The sequence below is a fragment of the Carcharhinus amblyrhynchos genome, chromosome 6, assembly GCF_965287045.1.
Source record: "Carcharhinus amblyrhynchos chromosome 6, sCarAmb.v2.hapA, whole genome shotgun sequence".
Lineage (NCBI taxonomy): Eukaryota > Metazoa > Chordata > Chondrichthyes > Carcharhiniformes > Carcharhinidae > Carcharhinus > Carcharhinus amblyrhynchos.
The window spans coordinates 40,080,733-40,101,782 of NC_137329.1; the positions used below are offsets into that span (position 1 = coordinate 40,080,733).

General features: G+C 41.3%; 1 protein-coding gene across 4 annotated transcripts in view; it reads right to left on the bottom strand.

The window, feature by feature from the left end:
• Positions 1–21,050, bottom strand: part of abcc8 (ATP-binding cassette, sub-family C (CFTR/MRP), member 8) — a 251,996-nt gene that overhangs the window by 215,087 nt on the left and 15,859 nt on the right. For all 4 annotated transcript variants that reach the window (XM_080190274.1, XM_080190276.1, XM_080190275.1 and 1 more), the window contains exon 4: positions 12,983–13,104. In XM_080190274.1, coding sequence (XP_080046400.1) covers positions 12,983–13,104 — 122 coding nt within the window. The remainder of the gene's footprint in view (positions 1–12,982; positions 13,105–21,050) is intronic.

Below are 21,050 nucleotides of genomic sequence, written 5' to 3' on the forward strand. Positions count from 1 at the left end.
AAACAGGGCTGTGTGCTCGCACCCACACTGTTCAGCATGATGTTTACTGCCATGCTGAAAGATGTCTTCCAGGACAATGTTGCTGGAATCAGCCTCAAGTACAGAGTGGATGGAGGAGACTTCAAGCTATTACCAAAGTGAAGAGACTGTTCTGAGGGACTTCCTATTTGCTGATGACTGCGCCCTGTATACTACCTCAGAGCCAGAGATGCAAGTCAGTATGGACAAATTTTCCACGGCTTGTGACAACTTTGGACTCACTATCAACATTAAAAGGACTGAAGTCATGCACCAGCCTGCTCCTCATGCACCGTACACAGAACCCATAATCACAATCAAAGGGCAGAAGGGCAGTGGACCAGTTCACTTATCTTGGCAGCACCCTCTCCCAAACAGTGACTATTGATACAGAAGTTAACTGCAGAATAGCAAAGGCAAGTTCTGCTTTCGGTAGACTGCGCTCCACTGTATGGGAACGTTGAGGAATCAGCCCTGCAACAAAACTGAAGGTTTACAGTGCCACGGTACTCACTACCCTCCTGTATGCCTGTGAAATGTGGACTGTGTATCGAAGGCATGCAAGACAGTTCAATCATTTCCACATGACTTGTCTTCCCAGAATATTACGCATCCGATGGCAAGACAAAGTACCAGACACTGAAGTTCTCTCTGGAGCAAGTCTACCATCAGTCCACACACTGCTGATGAGAGCGCAGACCCGGTGGGCAGGTCATGTCATCCATATGTCGGACGAGCGCATACCCAAGCAGCTCCTTTTTGGGGAAATTCTGCTGGAAGATGCTCGCATGGAGGGCAGAAAAAACATTTCAAAGACACACTCAAGGCCTCCCTGAAGTCGCTTGAAATTGACATGACCACCTGGGAAGCACTGGAACAAAACCGACCTACCTGGCGCTGCCTTATCCGCAAAGGCTGTCAAGTTCATGGAGCAAGGTGCATTGCTGAAGATGTACAACTTAAGCGCGAGCTGCACAAGTCCAGAGCCACCAGCACAACATCTAGAGTGTCTACACAAGTCCGTCCAATATGTGCCAGGACACTCCGTGCCTGAATTGGCCTTATCAGTCATCTTCGGACACACCGCAACCAGCCTGAAAATGACTAATGGTGTCGAGGTCCTCATCGATGACGATGGACAAACAACAATATCGAGGAAACTATACTGTATTATTTGCTTTCTGGGTGTTAATGAAGTTGTGTACAACCTAATCAATGAATTTTCATGAGGGAACTGGGTATTTGGAGTTAGAAAACTTCCTGACTCTACAGTCTTTACTGCCATATTTTTGTTTCCTGGAGGCAGGGGAGGGATGGAAGCAATGGAAATGGATGGTGCAGCCTGCAGCCTGGAATGCACTCCCTATGTTTACCAGGATTTACACCTAATTGGAATGACGAATGCCAATCCCACAAGCCTTACCCCTCATCCAACCACCCATCCCAAAAGCCCCCTCCGTGACCTCCGTATCTCAAAGTTTCTTCCATGCTTCTATGCATCCTCCATGTCCAGTCTTCCAATATCCACAATGTACAGAAGCAATGAGCCATTAGCTAACTTAGCAAGTCTTTGAAAAATACCTGAAACTGACATAATGAGCAGAAGCTTTGAAAAGATGCTTTGGGAAAAAAATGGCTCAACTTGTATCAGTTAACCAAATACATTATAGTCTGGCATAAAAAGCTTTTCTCTACTTCACATAGCTTATTATTGTGTAATGGAAAGTCAAAATAAACACACAGGCAGGGAAAATACTCTTCAAAGAATCAGCATTATTAATACATGAAAATAGTGATGGCTGCAAACAAAGCTCTCTCTCTACTCTGCAACTCTGCAACAGGACGAGAGGACACAGCTTCAAGATAAGGGGGGGTTGCAGTTTAGATCAGAATTGAGGAGGAACTTCTTCACTCAAAGGGTGGTGAATCTCTGGAATTCTCTGCCCGTTGAAGTGGTGGAGGCTACCTTGCTAAATATATTTAAGTCACGAGTGGATAGGTTTTTGATAGACAGGGGAATTAAGGGTTATGGGGAGAAAGCGGAAAAGTGGAACTGATCCACTTCAGATCAGCCATGATCTTATTAAATGGCGGGGCAGGCTCGAAGGCCTAGATGGCCTACTACTGCTCCTATTTCTTATGTTCTTATGTAACTATGTAAACATTATTTGCTTAGATATAAGTGAATTAGACATTTTTGGAGCTTAGCCAGGTATCGATAATGTGGTCATCTGGAAAGTGTGTTAACAAAATTCGGCTGAACAGACAGCCTCATTAAGAATGTTTAGCTGAAGACCAAGTATGGTTAATGGATAGACATGTCAGCAAGCAATGTATATACAGATGCACTGTTCTAAAGGTCTTAAATTGGAGGAAACAAGCTCAGGGCAGCAAAGGTTTCAACTTCTGATATTGAGTCCTGAGAAGCAATGCTGCATGACTGGGCTTCGCAAAGGAAAGGTTTGTAAAATATATTTCCAGCAGCCTCATTGGCTTCACTTGGTTGCACAGCTGCAGTTATAAGTGGGCTAAAAATCTATCCAGATCCCATGTACGTCACAATTTGACTACTAAATTTAGAGGTCAGCAAGGCAGCAGCAAGAAACAGTATGCACTAAAATCCATTGAAGTCTTCTCTTTTAATCTTGATCAGAGATTTTGAAATTCCTTTCCATATTTTGTTACATTAAAACAAAATAAGTACAAAATGGTACCTCACTCTCAGAGTTCCGATTGACTCTTCATACAATTCAGATTTTGCCCCATAGTTTATAAAGGGACACTTGCAGGCTTGGCTCCCAGTACAGAACCTTACTAACAATGAATAGAAACAATGGAGCTAGGGCTACAGGATTGTCACCCTAATGTTCTGATGGCTAATTCTGCAAGGAATGAACCACTCCTTTGATAATTATCCCATGAAATCAAATGAAAACACTGAGTGATTCACAATAAGAATATTTTTATTTCTTTCCTTCCATGAATTAAAGCATAATAAACTAGTCCAGCCAAATATAATTTTACATATCATTTTTGAGCATTGTTTGACTGTGATTGGACTTAAGTTTAATTTTTCACAGTCAAGAGTTAAGTTTAAAAAAGGACTCAATAGCCATAGCTGAATAGAACTGCCTATCTCATAAATCTTGAATTTCAAGCATTGAAATTAAATTCATACTAGATGGGATGTCAAGGAAATGTGCTAAATTGGTAGTTTGTAACAGGAAAGCTTCCTTCGGCTTCCTCAATAAATCAGTGTTCAAGCGAGCTTTTTGGCATAGTGCTACATCATAAAAACAATGAGTAATGTTTTAACTGGGCCACGTGCTTGAGGAAGATAGATTGTGGAGAACCTGGAAGTTTCTGCAGTATGTTTATCAGAGGTTTTTTTAATCCAGTCACTGCATAAGCTTCTAACTTCCAGGATTCTCGACCAGTTAGCTGGTTTGGACATGATGATGACCTGATTTGATTTATTATTGTCACATGTATTAATATACAGTGAAAAGTATTGTTTCTTGCATGCTATGCAGACAAAGCAAACCATTCATAGAGAAGGAAATGAGAAACTACAGAATGTAGTGTTACAGTCATAGCTAGGGTGTAGAGAAAGATCAACTTGATGCAAGATAATTCCATTTAAAAGTCTGACAACAGTAGGTAAAAAGCTATTCTTGATTTGGTTGGTACTTGACCTCAGAGTTTTGTATCTTTTTCCCAATGGAAGAAGGTGGAAGGAAGAATATCGAGGATGCATGGGGTCCTTAATTATGCTGGCTGCTTTGACGAGGCAGCGGGAAGTGTAGATAGAGTCAATGGATGGGAGGCTGGTTTGTGTGATGGATTGGGCTACATTTATGATCTTTTGTAGTTCCTTGCGGTCTTGGGCAGAGCAGGAGCCATATCAAGCTATGATACAGCCAGAAAGAATGATTTCTATGGTGCATCTGTAAAAGTTGGTGAAAGTTGTAGCTGACATGCCAAATTTCCTTAGTCTTCTGAGCAAGTGGAGGCGTTGGTGGGCTTTCTTAACTATAGTGTCGGCATAGGGATACCAGGACAGGTTGTTGGTGATCTGGACACCTAAAAACTTGAAATTCTTGACCCTTTCTACTTCAACCTATGTGAATCTATTTCAGCAGAATCAATGAGACACAGTGAAGATTGAGGTTGAGGAATTGTCCAGGTGTTCAAACAATGGAAGCAACTTCAGAAACAGTTTCCCAGGGTGGCAATGTGTACCTCAATTCACAACTGTCTTCCAAGAGATATTCAACAGTTGGTCAGACTTCAGGAAGATTCTCCTCCTACCTTGTCAATGGAGGTAAGAAGGCTAATCCAGAGAACTCAAAGGTGGGGCAGATTGCAGAGGAGATTAATAGCAGGAGTACGGTGCACGCTCCCCAGTGCAGTGCCAGAAGAGTTTCAATAACTTGCTCAGGTCAGGGGGAGATAGCATAATGGTAGTTTCACTGGACAGATAATCCAAAGGCCCGGTTTAATGCTTTGGGGACACAAGTTCTAATCCCATTGTGGCAGCTTGTAGAATTTGACTCCCATGTAAATCAAAAAGCTGCCTACCTCGGCCTTGAATACATTGAACAGCTTACCCTCCACAGCTGCATGGGTTAGGAAGTTCCAAAGATACACAGCTTGGTGAGAGAGGAATTTATTCCCATCTTAACACTTGGGTAGACCTTTTATTCTCAAACTATGTCCCCTACTTTTAGATTCGCACATTATGGATATAATAATCTCACCAAGGCCAGTCTTCCATCATCAACTATGGAAAACGGTCCTCTGAGCATCGACCCCGCCATACCCCTTCTTTATGTTACGTATTTCATAATGCTTTGGAGGCCAGGTGGAAATGACAAAGGAGGGATGGAGGTATGAACACATCTAAAAAAGGAGTAGGAATAAGACATTTGGCCCCTTGAGCCTGCTCTGCAATTTAATAAGTTCATGGCTGATATGCTAGTAACCTTAAATCTAAATTCCTACCTACCTCTGATAATCTATCACCCTAGCGCTTACCAAGAATCTATCAACCTCTCCCTCAAAAATTCATACACTCTGCTTCCACCATCTTTTCAGGAAGAATCACAACACTCTAAGAGAAAAAAAATTCCTATCTCAATTTTAAATGGATTACCGCTTAGTCTTAAAAATTGACCCCCAAGTTCTAGATTCTCCCAAAAGAGGAAACATTCTCACCACATCAACCCTGTCAACCCTGTCAAGACTCCTCAGGATCTTGGTTGGGAGGGCGGGTGGGAACTACCTCCCCTATCTCCCAACCAAGGAGGTAGGTCACCCCTTCAATGATATATCTGCGGGGTTTAAAAAGAAACCTATCCACTAGGATTTGTTAGTGTGGCACGAGAGGGATGGGTTGCACAGAGATCTATGGTGATGGAGGAAGGAAAAGGCTTGTACAAGAGATGGATTGCAAGGAGATTCATGGAGGAAAAGGGGAGAGATACTGTCATCAGTGAAGAAGGAGTGGGAGAGCTTATTGAAAGACAGTTGTAGTCCCTGGACTGGGCCAAGAGATCAGTGTGTGCAATTAAAGGCAGTCCTTTGTGGACCTCGTAGTCAGCGTCAGAGATTAAAGGCAGACCTGGGGATTAGCGGGCTATGTTACTGGGTGATATATGGCACGCGTGTCATAGACCTGCTCCAGGGAAGGTCAACGCTTGTTTGCTCAACTGGGATAAAACACAACTTGTGTGCTTGCCAGAGTCTTTCTTTATATAACAGTGTGCACATGATCTTGAGATAGGAAGAGATGTCCACATGGGGACATCAACAGCTGGGGGGTGGGGGGAATGGAATGTCCACCACAGTTACAATGAGGTCCAGAAATACCAGTGGTGGGGTTGGGGGGGACACTGACAGCAGAGAGGGAGGGTCGAGCTTGCAGTATGGGAGGGGGCCACAGATGGACTAAGGGGCCCTTTCAGGGGCTACCCTCAAAATGCTTAGAATTTGAATGTTGAAATAGAGTCAGGGCTGAGAGAAAAGAGGAAGACTGTCTTGAGAAGGTATAATTGGAGTCACTGCCTTCTGACACATTTTAATGGGAGATTGCAGGAGGGCTTCACAACCCAGTTGCTCCATTTGAACATTAACAGAGATGTATCTGAGAATGGAAAATGCAGGCAACCATTAAGGAAGCATGGCTGCTGCACCTGCCAGATAATCAATGAAAGCTTCCTCCACTTGGCATGGATAACAGGTTAAAGGGCATCCAATCATTACTAAAGTGTAAGTTAATCTCAATCGCTGCATCAGATCAGAGATTGCAGGAATGCTTTGAGAAAGATGCCACATTTCTTGATTGCATCCAAACCTCTGCCAACATCTGTTGGATTGAGATGTCAAGTCTCAGGGTTAGCATCTTGATCGCCGAGATCTGCGAGTGAGTGTGTGCCTCAGCTATAAGGCTGTATCAGTGAAAAACTGGTAGCACAGACTTAGCTCTAGGGCATGACAGTGGTTTTCTGTTTGGAAGTGCGAGGGCCACTGTATTTGTTCAGTGTTCATTAATCTGTTACGTCTATCAGTCCACAGGGAGAAGAAGAGTTGAGTAATGAAGCCAATTCTCATTGCTGCCTTCTTGCTGACAGTGATCTGATTGAGGAGGAGTAGAGCTCAGCACCACCTAGTTCTTCTTCAGGAGGAGGTCCAGTCATATCCTTGATCCAGGGGTGTCCTTGGCGACACCCAGAGGAGGAGGAGTTCAGACCCATCTCATTGAGGTGACTCGTACAAATAAGAATCTATCAATGAAATCTTTCCTACCTGTAAATAAGCAACAGACAATGCCACGCATGTCGTGATATGGTGGATCATCTCTGCCCCATGGACTGTGAGGACAATCCATGCCCTTGCCTCTGAAGGCTACTGCCACAATTTATTTGTCTGCAGATCTTCCAGGGATTCACAGGGGACTCTAGTGGTATCTCACAGCCCTCAACACATAAATGTATCAAGGAGGTGATGGATGCCCGCTGCAATAAGGTTCATCATTATGTGACGTTCATAAGCTAGCCAGGATATCCGATTTAGAGAGTTTAGAGCAATCCCAGACTTCCCTAGAGTACAGCGTGCAATCAATTGCATAGATGTAGCTTTGAGAGAGCCATAGCAACATTAACAGGAAAGGATTCCACTACTGAATGTTTAACTAGTGTGTGATCATCGGGAGCACATTGCGCATATTTATGTGTTTATCTGGGAGTTCTGATGACTCATACATGCTGAGGTGCTCCCAGGTGTCTTACATATCTGAAGGGCATCAGTGGTTACTGTTTAGAGCTAAGGAATACTCGCTCAAATGATGGCTCATGACCTCATTGTCCTCTGAGTGATTTGGTGGAAAGATACAATGTGGCACATAGGTCAACATGATCCATCATTGAGCAGAACACTAGCATCCTGAAGGTTCACTTTCGATGTTTGGATTGCGTTTCTTGGGTGGATGCCCAACAGGCTGGCCTCCTTTCCCACCACCTGCCAGGACAGCGAGGGGATGCTGGTGGGCTTCATGAGCCTTCCCTCACTTACAGAACATTCCAATGCTGGTGAACTCCAGGGATGAGTGTCTCAAGAGAGATTGCTGAACCTGTTTTGTTGGACGCAGTCATGTTGAGACTTTCCCTCCACACAGCTGGGCTGGTGAGAGTTTGTGTGTGTGTGTGTTCGGGTGGTGTTTAAAGATGGCACCACAACCTTCAACCCCCGTAGGTAACATCAGGGTACACGAATCAGTGCCTGACTTGACATGTGATTCAAAGAGCAACTTGCCGGTGCATAATAAATATCTTCCAAGTGTGAAATCAGATACAATTTCCCACAACACAACCCAGTGGGAAATGCACTGTGAAACCGTACTTGCACCAAAATTTTGCTCCTGTTCATGCTGGCAGGATCTTACTGTCCTGCCTATGATGCATCCCTGCTGCAGGTTTTTCAGCAAAGAGGGGTGCATTCAGTGGGAAACCCTGTTGATGATGGCAGGACTATAAAATCTCAGCAGCAGTGAGCATGTGTCATCTTCCACCGCTGTGAAACATAACATGTAGAGAGAGATCGATGTGAAACATAACATGTAGAGAGAGGTCAATCCCACTCTTAGTCCCAAAAATTGAAAATTCTGCCTGATATTGACTCTTTGTGGACATCTTGTGTTCTGCTGGCAGCCTGCTTTCACCTTATTTTTGTATCACTAGCAAATGTGGCTGCAACACACTTGATCCTTCACTGATGTCATTAATAGATTGTACATCATTGAGGCCCCTGCCATGATCCCTGTGACAGCTGACTAGGAACGGTTTGCCAACATAAAAAATTACCTCTCTCTTCCACCCTTACTCCATTTCCATTTATTTCATTTCATTTCTTCTTTTCATCTTATTAATCCATTTTTATTACTTCATATCTCATTTTTCGACTTTTAAAATCTTGCTTTCCTTCTTGTTTTATCATCCCCCCCATTCCCCAACCCAATCGGGCCATCTGCCACAATTCTACACTCTGGACCTTTGTCCTGTCATTTACACATTCCGAGCACTTAATGGATGCTATTAGCACCATTCCTAGCTGTTATGATCGCCACTTGCATTTCCTTTGTCTTTTTGTCTATGCCATCCCTATCAATTACTGAACCTCCTGCACCCTCACAGTATAAATCTCATTCTATTTCCCTTCTATTTAGCTCCGATGAAGGGTTATCCAGACTCGAAATGTTGGCTCTGTTCTCTCTCCACAGATGCTGTCAGATCTGCTGAGATTTTCCAGCATTTTCTGCTTTTTGTATAAGAAATGACCCATTTATTCCAAATCACTAGAAATCATGGAAAGATTCATAGAATCATAGAAATCTTACAGTGCAGAAAGAGGCCATTTGGCCCATCGAGTCTGCATCAACCACAATCCCACCCAGGCCCCACCCCCACATCCCTACATATTTATCAGCTAATCCCTCTAACCTACGCATCTCAGGACACTAAGGGGCAACTTTTAGCATCACCAATCAACCTAACCTGCACATCTTTGGGCTGTGGGAGGAAACTGGAGCAGCGGAAGGAAACCCATGCAGACAGGAGGAGAATGTGCAAACTGTACACAGACAGTGACCCAAGCTGGGAATTGAACCCAGCTCCCTGCAACCGTGAAGCAGTAGTGCTAAACACTGTGCTACCGTGCCACCCACTGTTTCTGTCAGTTAGCAAATATTCTGCACAATAGCAAGAAACCTTGTGTCGTAACCTTTTATGTTATACCTTATTGAATGCTTTTTGGTAATCCAAAAACCCTGCATCTATTGGTTCTCCTTTATCAATCCTGCTTAATACATCCTGAATGAGCTCTAATAAATATGCCCAAAATAATTTCCCTTTTGTTAAAACCATGTTGCCTCTGCTTGATTGTGTTATGACTGTTGACCGGAGCAGTAGTACTGTGAAGGGCTGAGAGGAACAAGAGTGCCTAGAGTGTTGTTAAGAAAATGTTCTACAGCAGTATATTTCCAGTCCAAGTTGGATAGACTTTGTTGGACCTGTTTCTTAGGAATGCGCTGGCCCAACTGGATCAAATCTCAGTGGGAGAACATTTAGGGGACAGTAATTATTGCATCACAAGGGTTAGGCTGACAATGGAAAAGGACAAGAAACAATCTAAAATAAAAATAATTAACAGGGATAAAGCCAACTTCGATGGGGTAAGAATGAATCTGAACTGGAATTAAAGGTTGGCAGGAGAAACAGTAGTTGAAAACGTTAAAGAAGATTTTAGCTTGGGCACATTTAAGGTATGTTCCCTTAATGGAGAAAGTAAGGACAACAAATCCAGAGATTCCTGCGTGACAGAACTGATAGAAGCTAAGAAGAAGAAGAAATATGTTTATGACAGGTGTCAGGTAAATAATATGATGGAAAATCAAGCTGAATGTACATAGTTCCCACAGGGAGTGAAAAATCAAATATGAAAAGAGGAAGTATGAAAAGACATTGGCAGCTAACATAAAAGGGAATCCTGTAGGCATCTAAATTGTAAAAGCAGTGGCAAAAGGAGGAATAGGGGCAATTCAGGACAAAAAAAGGGATTTCAACATGTGGGCAAAAAGCATGGCTGAGGTACTAATTGAATATTTTATGTCTGTCTTTACCAAGGAAGAAGAGGCTACTCAGGCCGTAGTGAACGAGGAGGTGATTAACATACTAAAAAGATTCAAAATTGCTAAAAAGAAGCTATGAGAAAGGCTATCAATGCCTCAAGTACATACAACAGCATAATCAGATGAAATGCTCCCAAGGATACTGAGGAAAGTGAGAGTGGAAATTACAGAGTCACTGGCCACAATCTTCCAATCTTCTTTAGGCTCAGGTCTTGCCAGAGAACTGGAGAATTGTAAATGTGAAAATTAGCCCAGAAATTACAGTCCAACCGATTTAAACACAATGGAGAGGAATTTAGAAACAATAATTTGGAACAAAATTAATATGCACATGGACAAATATGGATTATTCCATCTTTCTGCAAGGAAAGCCAGCATTCATTTGTGACAGAAAAATCACATTTAATTAACTTTCTGAAGATTTGGGAAGAGGAAGGAAGTTTTTTGAAGGCAATGCTGTTGATGTGATGTACGTGGACTTCCAAACAGCATTTAATACAGTGACACACATAAGACTTGTGAGCAAAGTTATAGCTGATGTAATAAAAGGCACAGTAGCAATATGGATACAAAATTGACTGAGTATCAGGAAATAGAGAGTTGTGGTGAATGTGTCCGGAGAAGGTTTTGCAGTGGAGTTGTTCTGCAGGGATCAGTGTTTCAGTATTGAGACCTTTGCTCTTCTGGATATATATTAATGACAGAGCGCAATTTCAAAATTGTGATGACATAATATTTGAAAGTATTATGAATGGTGAAAAGGATGGTGTTGAACTTCAAAAGGGCATGGACACTTTGGAACGGGCGGACAAGTGGCAGATGAAGTTTAGTGTGGAGAAATTTGAAGTAATTCATTTTGGTAGGAAGAACATAGAGAGACAAAAATTAAGAGTATAATTCTAAAGGAGGTGCATGAATAGAGAGACCTGGCTGTGTATGTGCATAAATCATTGATAGTGGCAGGACATGTTGGGGTGGCGGGGGGGAGGATTTTACAGCAACACTCATCCTGAAACCATAAAATTCTGCCCAAGGTCAACAGACCTCTCCATGGTCTGTCCCTTGCTTGCACCAATTTCTGTGGCAGGTGGTCCACTAAAATTCTGGCTGTTGAATGCATAAGCATAAAATATTCTAGTCTTCATTAAGAAGAGCATAGGGTAAGTGAGGAAGGAGGTTATTTTGAACTTGTATAGGACACTCTTTTGGCCTCAGGTGGAGTATTGAGTTGAGTTCTGGTGCTGCACTTTAGGAAAGATGTGCAGGCAAGAGAGGGTGGAGAAAATGTTCATTTCATACAGACATGGCTCACCCCTGCTTAACCGGACTGTGCCCTACAACCAAAGGAATTCTCAATCCACTGAATGGACCATGCAGCAGTGTCAACAAGGGTAGGGGAAGTGGGGTCTGCCTTCTAATCAACAGCTCTTACCCGAATGATAACAATGAAAACATTACACAAGTGGTCACGCAATGCTATGTAAATTCAACTCATTTCCCTCTATTAACTTCATTATAAGGATATATCTGTAATTAAAATCTCTGGTTATGAGGAGAAATTTAAAATACATGGAGTTGGATAAAAAGAGGTTCATTATTTTTAAATTAATGACAGTTGTGAAAGGGTTACTAAAGAAACGACAAAAAGTCATCTTGTTAAAACTGTTTTGAAAAGATGAGAAAGCTAGGAGGAAAGAAGAACATTATTGTATCTGAACAAATGATCACTACTGTAGTTGCTGTGTACTGTTGCACTGTCAAGCTATGCCATGTTCTCCCCAGACATCTGCATGTATAATTCCCAGCAGGAATTACAATCAGATGTGGGAATACTGGCTATTTTTTTCATCCATCTCTGGTCCAAAGACATTAGAGGCAACTATGATCATTCAGTTGCTTTGCAAGCTAAGATCACAAGCATTTCCACTGCAAGCTGTTACATCTCAGACTGTGGGATAATTTAAGGAAAAAGTGGTTAAAGATTTACGGAAAAGAATGACACAGGACCATAACGTTGGGCTCGTTTTGAGTTATTCTGGAAAAGCAGGCATAGGCATGAACAATCTCCTCCAAACTGCATGTTTCGATCCTAAGGTTGATAAGCTTAAAAGTATTGAATTTATTTTGGGAAAACAACTCAGGTATGGGCAAATGAACTCAATCTATATACAAACTTCCTTATATTAAAATAAATCATCAGCTGTGAACTGACTGGGCAGTCAATCCTTTTCAAGTCTGCATAATAGATTAGTGTGACTTATCCAAGAACACCAATGATTGCCAAATCAATATTTTGAAGATAACAGCTTTGTTGGATTTGTAATTGAGTGTGATATCTGTGTTACTGTTACCTCTGAGAGGGCATTTCAGTTTTGACCCAACACTTAAGCAAAAAACAATGTTTAAATTTATTTACTAATGTCACTAGGTTGACACTAACACTGCAATGAAGTTACTGTGAAAATCCTCCAGTCTCCATACTCTGGCGCCTGTTTGGGTCCACTGAGGGAGAATTTATCATGGCCAATGCACCTAACCAGGGCATCTTGCAGACTGTAGGAGGAAACCGGAGCACCCAGAGGAAGCCCATGGGGAGAATGTGCAAACTCCACACAGACAGTGACCCAAGATGGGAATCAAACCTGGGTCCCTGGCACTGTGAGGCAGCAGTGCTAACCACTGGGCCACCATGCCATCAATGTAACAAATTTTCTGATTGTATTGCTATCCCACAGATAAGCTTCAGTTTCACAGTGCTTGTTCTAATAAAGAGAAACTTACCTAGTAATAGTTTGGGAAAGTTTGACGTTTCAATGTTGTGGTAATAAATTATTGATGTTATGGTGGCCAAGAAGCCCATACCAGCTGGCATATAGAGGTGCAAGTGACGTGAATCATTAAACCTAGAAACAGGGAAGCAAAAAGAGATACAAGATTGTGAACTTGGCAAAATGTCAATGCAATATTCATAAAATAATCAGAAGATGTAATCATTTTAAAGGATCTAACACTTATTACACTGCCTTACACATTCATATTCCTGGAGATTTCCTCTGGGATTCTCTCAATCAACTGCTGTAATTTCACTCGAACAGCAGCAGCATGGTGGCACAGTGATTAGCACTGCTGCCTCACAGTGCCAGGGACCTGGGTTCAATTCCGGCCTTGGGTGACTGTCTGGGTGGAGTTTGCACATTTCTCCCCAGGTTTCCTCTGGGTCCTCTGGTTTCCTCCCACACTCCAAAGATGTACACATTAGGTAGATTGGCCCTTAATATCCAAAGATATGTAGGCTTGGGTGTGGAGTAAATAATTGGGTTACAGAGAACAGGTCTGGGTGGGATTGTTGTCAGTGCAGTCTCGATGGGCCAAATGACTTCCTTCTGTACTGTAGGAATTCTATGATTCTATGAATATGTGGAGGTCTAGTGGCAGAGTGGTGGTATCCCTACCGCTGTACCAGAAGCTTCAGATTCGAGTCCAGTGCCAGAATTTGTTGGCATGGAAGGAATGCCAATACAGTTCAGCAGGCTAATAATCAGCTTGGGAATCCTTCCACCACTATTCCCCAAAGCTGAAACAACAATGTGGGTGCAAAGGTATGCTTAAAAATATGAGAGTATAAATGGGGAAGTTCTCACCAAATCAGTTGAAAAGTTTATTTATTTGTCACAAGTAAGGCTTATATTAACATTGCAATGAAGTCATTATGAAATTCCCCTAGTTGCCAGATTCTGGTGCCTGTTTGGGTCAATTCACCTAACCAGCACATCTATTAGATTGTGGGAGGAGACCAGAGCACCCAGAGGAAACCCACACAGGCACAGGGAAAACATGTAAACTCCACACAGGCAGTGACTCAAGCCAGGAATCAAACAGGTCTCTGGCGTTGTGAGGCAGTAGTGCTAACCACTGTGCCACCCCATTATATGACTGATTCTCATCATTGGGCGGTAAGATTAGAGAGTACAGTTTCACAGTAGAGCAGTGGATGACAGATCACACCTCAATGATTACTGGACTAATCAGCATTTGCTCTAAGCTCTGAAGTAGCTGTCAGATTCAGAGGAGTAATGATGGTGAATGCTGACAACTTGTTAACAAAAATCCAAGACCATTCATATTGTTACTGTATTTTATAAAGGGCGGTGCATTGGCACAGTGATTAGCACTGCTGCCTCACAGCGACAAGGACCCAGGTTTGATTCCCGGCTTGGGTCACTGTCTGCGTGGAGTTTGCATATTCACTCCGTCTCTGCTCAGTTTTCTTCCGGGTGCTCCGGTTTCTTCCCACAGTCCAAAGGTGTGTAGATTAGGTGGATTGACTCTTAGTGCCAAGGGATTTGAAGGTTAATGTGTGGAGTTGTGGGGATAGGCCCTGGGTGGGATTTGTGATTGGTGCAGATTCGCTGGGCCAAATGGCTTCCTTCTGCATTGTGGGGATTCTATGATATCTATGATAAAGGGTAACACATGAGTAATTTCATTACCATACTATATACTTGTAAGATTGAGGTTTAAATTCTGCATAAACTGGCAAAAGTAAGTAGCTACTTATTCTCTGTCATAACTGTAAGAGTTCTAATTAAATGAAGCTGATGGACAGCAATTAAGCTTCTTAATGGATATGTACCTATAACACAAATAGTCAAAACAGCTTGACTCTGACAGGCCAAAGGCTGACTGCAATGGAATGTGTAGATATGTTACATTGGGAAATGAGGACTGTCTAGACAGTAAATGGTTGTACACTGGTAATGTCACTAGGCTGGCAATCCAGAGGCCCAGGGACTGAGGACATGAGTTCAAATCCCACCATGGAGGCTGGTGAAATTTAAATTCAACTAATTAAATCTAGAATATAAATCTAATCTCAGTAATAGTGGCCACGACAAGTATAACTGACTGTGTAAAAACCTAACTGATCTACTGATATCCTTGCCAGAAGGAAATCTGCAATCTCTTACCCAGTATGGTTGGCTTACATGTGACTCTAGATCCACAGCAATGTGGGTTGACTCTTAACTGTCCTTTGAAATGGCCTAGCCAGAAACTCAACCCAAGGGCAATTAAGGAATGAGCAACAAATGCTGGCCTTACCAGTGACACCCATGACACATGAAAGAATAAAAAAAATTGGGGACTGATGATTCAATATTCAGTAATTTATTATTTAATCTCCTTCCCCTCTATAGTGGCTAAATTGCCACTTCGTGTAAAGGGGATGAGCAGGGTACATATGTGGGACTGTGAGGATAGGGGTTGGGTGGGATTTTGATTGGTGCAGCGATGATGGACTGAATGGTCTCCTTCTGCACTGTAGGGATTCTATGGATTTTATAGCTAATATTCCATTTATCTCTGATTTGCAAGTCTTAAGAATTGTTAACATATCAAGTATTTCTGGCATGTTGATTCCCAAATCCTTTAGGATATTGGTGCACTCAGAAAATGGTAGTTCATTAATACTATATAAAAAAAGAAATATGAACAGGAGAAGGCCACATGATCCCTTGTGCTTGCTCCACTATGCAACAAGATCGGGGCTGAAATTTCATATCAACTCTACTTTCCAACTCTATCTCCGTATCTCTTGTCTTAGTGCTCACAAATCAGTCTTGAATATTCTCAATAATGGAATATTCATAGCCCTCTGGAATATAAACCAAATTCCAAACATTTACAAACTGCTGAGTGAAGAAATTTCTCCTTATCTCAGTCTTACCTGGCCAACTGCTTATCTGTAGACAAAGCAGACAAGGGTGCAATGGAGTGGGGGGAGGGGGGGGGGACAAGGATTCGGTGGGTGGGTGCAGAACACTCTTCTATACCCCACTCATTTGCTTAAACTTGACAATGGCATTTTCACATTATTTCATGGATCCCTGGATAGTCTCCATGAACTGCCAGTCACCACGGTTTGAGAACCATTGATCTAGTGAACTTTGTGCAGCTCTCAGGCAAATACGCCATTCTTTATGTATGGAAGCCTAACCTGCATACAATATTTCAGATGTGGTCGCAACAACACCACTAAAATAAAGTAAGTGGTTATTGTATCAAAACATAAAAATATGGGGAACATTCATCAGATGAATCAGAAACTGATGAGTATAGCAGATTAGTTAACAATTAATTTTTCAGGTATAAATGCCTCATCAGAACTGGTCATTTACCTAAATTTTGTTTGTCGGGCCATGCTGTGCACAAAATTAACTGCCACATTTGCCTATAATATGAACAATAAGTACTCTTCAAAGAGAATATATTGACTGTGAAGTGCTTAGGACCTGAAATGCGCTATATAAAAACAAGCCTTTGTGTTTACATGCAGGTTATAACTCTGCTTTCTCAGTGTTAAATTTTGTGTGAGGTGAGTACCTACAGGAAGTTTGCTGCAGAGGTTAACAATTTGCGGCCATGCAATTGAACATCTATTATGCAGACCATAAATCATCCACCCCTTGCTGTCAGAATTGCTGACACGTACAACTGTCATGTAAACTCTGTGGCCAGGGTACCTTTACTTCATTGTGTCACAAAGCTATCTTACCGCATGTTCATTTTTTTTCTCAAAATGGCACCAGAGTAAGGCAACTTCTTGCAACCTGTACCCAGCATATCTTATAATTCTATCTTTTACTCTCGTTCTATGCTTCTAAAACTTCATTCTAACTCTTTTAAACTCTCTAACAAAATGCATTAGGTTGATCTTTCATCTACACCCTGGCTATGGCTGTAACACTACGTCCTGCGCTCTCTCCTTTCCTGCTCTATGAATGGTATGCTTTGTCTTTATAGTACACAAGAACTAATTCTTTTAACTTAATACTAATACATGTGACAATAATAAATCAAATCAAATCATTAGTTGCCTCACTTCCATCATTGATGGTAATGGGTGCTTCCAAATATAAACTGCAATATTATTGCTTTTACACATCCTTCTAATCACATCAGCAACACTTGTGCTTTTGTGGGGGTATCAGTATCAGCTTCATATTGATAGCTTTGTCTTAATTTTGTCCATTAGTTCATTGTGTGCATATCTTTGACAATAATTCTGTGACATTTTTCCAGTACTGATGAAAGGTAATCACCAAAATATGTTTCTCCCTCTGTGGATGTTGACAGACCTGCTAAGTAGTTCCAACATTTCTGATTTTATTTAAAATTTCAATATCTGAAGTATTTTGCTTTTGTATTGATTTGCCTTTACTCATTTTCAAGTTGTCTCACATATAGTGAACACACCTCCTCGTGTGATTTTTCCACTTTCTACATATCTCTAGAGATGGAATTACTTTCCAACATTTGAAGTGAAACATGTCTCTGGAATTTTTAATTACATTACAATTGTGGCGTTTATATGATTATTATGTTTTGGGACAATGGCCAGAATTTTACCGACTCATCCACCCCACAATTGGGGCAGGTGAAGCCCGCAGGACGGAATTCTCCATTGGGTTCAGGTAGGATTTTATGAGCCTCAGCCGAGCGAGGTCGTAAAATAGCAGTACGTATCTTTAAATTTAGGATAAATGAAAGGGGCCATATGACCTTCTGAAGTCTGCCTTACTATAAGCCTGTGCGGTTTGACATTTAGAGATGAAAGTTAGTTTTACTGGGAAGAAGGTTGAAGGTACTTATGCTTGAAGACAATGGCAGCACTCTACACTCTGTGTCACCCAAAGTCCCAGAAAGGTGTTGAAGGTATGAAATTATAAACAGTTGTGCTGTAAATTATCCATTTACTTCTAATATGGAAGTAAGTGGAGGGGTGGGCGTCATGGAAAACTAATTGGCATGACCACCTGAATGCAAGGTTAATGTGTTCAATGTTGACATGAAGAAGACAAAGCAAGTAGTTTTTGAGATCCAGTTACAGACTTCCCTACAAATCAATGAATGTTGCGGATAGATGGCAGTTTTTCTCTGTGTGGTCAACCAAGAGAAAGGCTGTTTGGCATTGTGTGCTGCCACAACTAGATGTGGGAAGGAGACAGTCTCTAGTCGAAGAGATGCTTCCTGCAGCCTTCTAAAGGCTCTGGGAGATTTATCCTGGCATGGCCAGGGGGACGAGGAATCAATAGAACAGGCATCACTGTTGGTGATGGTTTTAGAAACTCTCCAAATTCTGAGGAAAACCATTGGAGACAGTCACTCAAAGTCCTTACCTGGCAAAGCAAGAAGTAAACCCAGTGAAAGCTGATAACAACTGTTGAAAGTTTGCGAAAAGTAATTCCATGGAAAATGCAGTGAGTAGTAAGTATTAGAATGTGACTGTCTGTAGTGTAAGGAAAGTATAAGGAAAAGTAGTATTTGGCCAACTGTGGCTTTAGTCATTTGTTACATTAAAAATTCTAAAACATGAAGTCTTGTTGTGCTATTCTTCCAGCTAATAACTGGAAATTCAAATCTCTTTAAAAGTTAATTGTCTCTGTATCTGCTGGGATTTAGATGGGTAAGAGTTGAAATGATTGAAACAAAAGACTCTGAGGGGTATCAAACAGTCGATGTTGTTTCTTCCTGTGGGAGAGTCTAGTACCAGGGGCCACTGTTTAAAAACAAAAGGTCCCCATTTAGCACTGTGATGAGAGTTTCTTTTCTCCCAGGGGGTTTGGAGTCTTTTGAACTATCTTCTTTAAAAGGCAGTGGAGGCAGTCTTTTAATATTTTTAATGCACTGGCTGATAAATTCTTGGTAAGCAAAGAGGTGAAAGGTTATCATCGGTAGGTGGTAATGTGGAGTTGAATTTACAATCAAATCAGCTGTGATCTTATTGGATAGAAGGGTTAAATGGCCTCCTCCTGCTCATAATTTGTAGGTTCATACAGAGATCATAATAATGATAAAATCTTAATTTACAGTTAGTGCAGACACCTTTAACTCAAGGTTCTTGTTCATTTTCACCTAATCAGCTGCACAGTTGTTCTTTGTATCTATTCTTTTCATTTCAACATCTTGTAATATTAATCAGTTCCAAATTAACACTGAGCAAAATGTTTTGTGGCACTAGAATCAGATTTTCAAACATCTCAGGATGCTGATATAGGATTCAGTGAAGGCAATTTTTAAAAGATGATAAAAGAAGCTGATTTTAACTGATATCAAAATGAGCAACTACACAGATAATTCATCATCTATTTAATATGCCAGTGAGCATGATGTAACAGTGCACAACACTGTTATAAACTGAATACTGATCTTTTAGCTCTACTGACAATTTTCACTTTTCATATAATCCCTACAATGCAAAGGGAGGCCATTTCCCATCAAGTCTGCACCAACTCTCCCAAGGAGCATCTTTACGCAGACCAATTCCCTCAATTCCCATAACCCTATACATTTACCATGGCCCATTCACCTAACCTGCACATCTTTGGACAGTGGGAGCACCCAGGGGAAACTCACGTAGACACAGGGAGAACATACAGACATTCACAGACATTAATCCAAGGCCAGATTAGAAGCCGCCGGGTCTCTGGGTCTATGAGGCAGCAGCGCTAACCACTTTGCCACTATGCTGCCCACAGGAAAACTGCTATAAGAACCAAATGTTATTGGGTCTGTGTTACATTATAGGCTAGTTTTTGTACTGCTTATGATAATAAGACAAGCAGCAAAACAGACAGTAAATTCCAGTTAATAAAAACAGAAAATGCTGGAAAAGCTCAGCAGATCTCAGAGCATCTGTGGAGAAAGAAACAGAATTAACATTTCAAGTCTGTTTGACTCCTCTTCAAAGACATTTCAAAGACTCTTTGTCAAAGTGGCATACGAGCTTGAAATATATTTCTGTTTTTCTCTCTATGGATGCTGCAAGACCTACTGATTTTTCCAATCATTTTTTGACTTTATTTCACATTTCCAGCACTTGCAAAATTTTCTTTTTATTTTAGCAAATCCCAGAGTCTGAATAAATGCAAAATTCTGAAAGTTGGTCTCAGAGATATTCTAGTTTTCCACAGGGTGACTGAAATGAACACCAAAATAAATGTGAACTTTGGTAAATTTCCCTTTAGTTCCCTTCTAAATAGGCTGGAAAATGCTAGAATTGGAGAATTCAGGAATAAATGGATCTTCAGTGTTGTGGTAAGTGATAATTACTAACAAACAACCTCTCTGGCAGTGAAAAATATTTTTAAGGTTGTGCAAGTTCATTTCATGAGAAGCAAATATTGAGTTGGGATTTAAAACCAACTATATTCCCTCTTTGTTTTTCCAGACTGTTTTACCGCTCTCTTAATCGCATATTTCTTTCCCAATCTCTAATGCACTTTCTGTGCATGATTTAAATTTAATCTATACCTCCTACATTATACTTCCTGGTTCAACATTGCATGCCTGTGAAGATTCTTCAATCTGATTGGTAGAGGAACATTGCTATTTCTCATGCTGGTCAGAGGAGCCAAAGATGTCCTGTAAAAGGTGCCATGCTGGATCTGACACAGGATTAGTGCAAGTCTCGGTTCTATACCAGCAAAAGCAACAGGAGGAATGGTGAGTGCTGTCCCTTTGCCATACTGATCAGAAAATGTGGGTCAACATGATATATGTATTATTCCGACTTTTGCTGCACCTCTGTATTCAGTTACATAATGTAACAACTACCAATAGTAAATACTTATGGACTATTTCTGGATAAAAGTATAAAGTGAGCACTGTCAAAGCAATGCATAACAAGAGTTTTCAAACTAATACACAAAGGCAGCGCTCAGGTTACACACAAAAACTATTCTAGTTTCATCCTTCTGAGTTTTCTGGATGAATTTCAGTGGTCTGAAGTTCAATGAAACTTTTCATGCATTGAAATCTTTCAAAACACCATTTGCAAATATTACTGTCC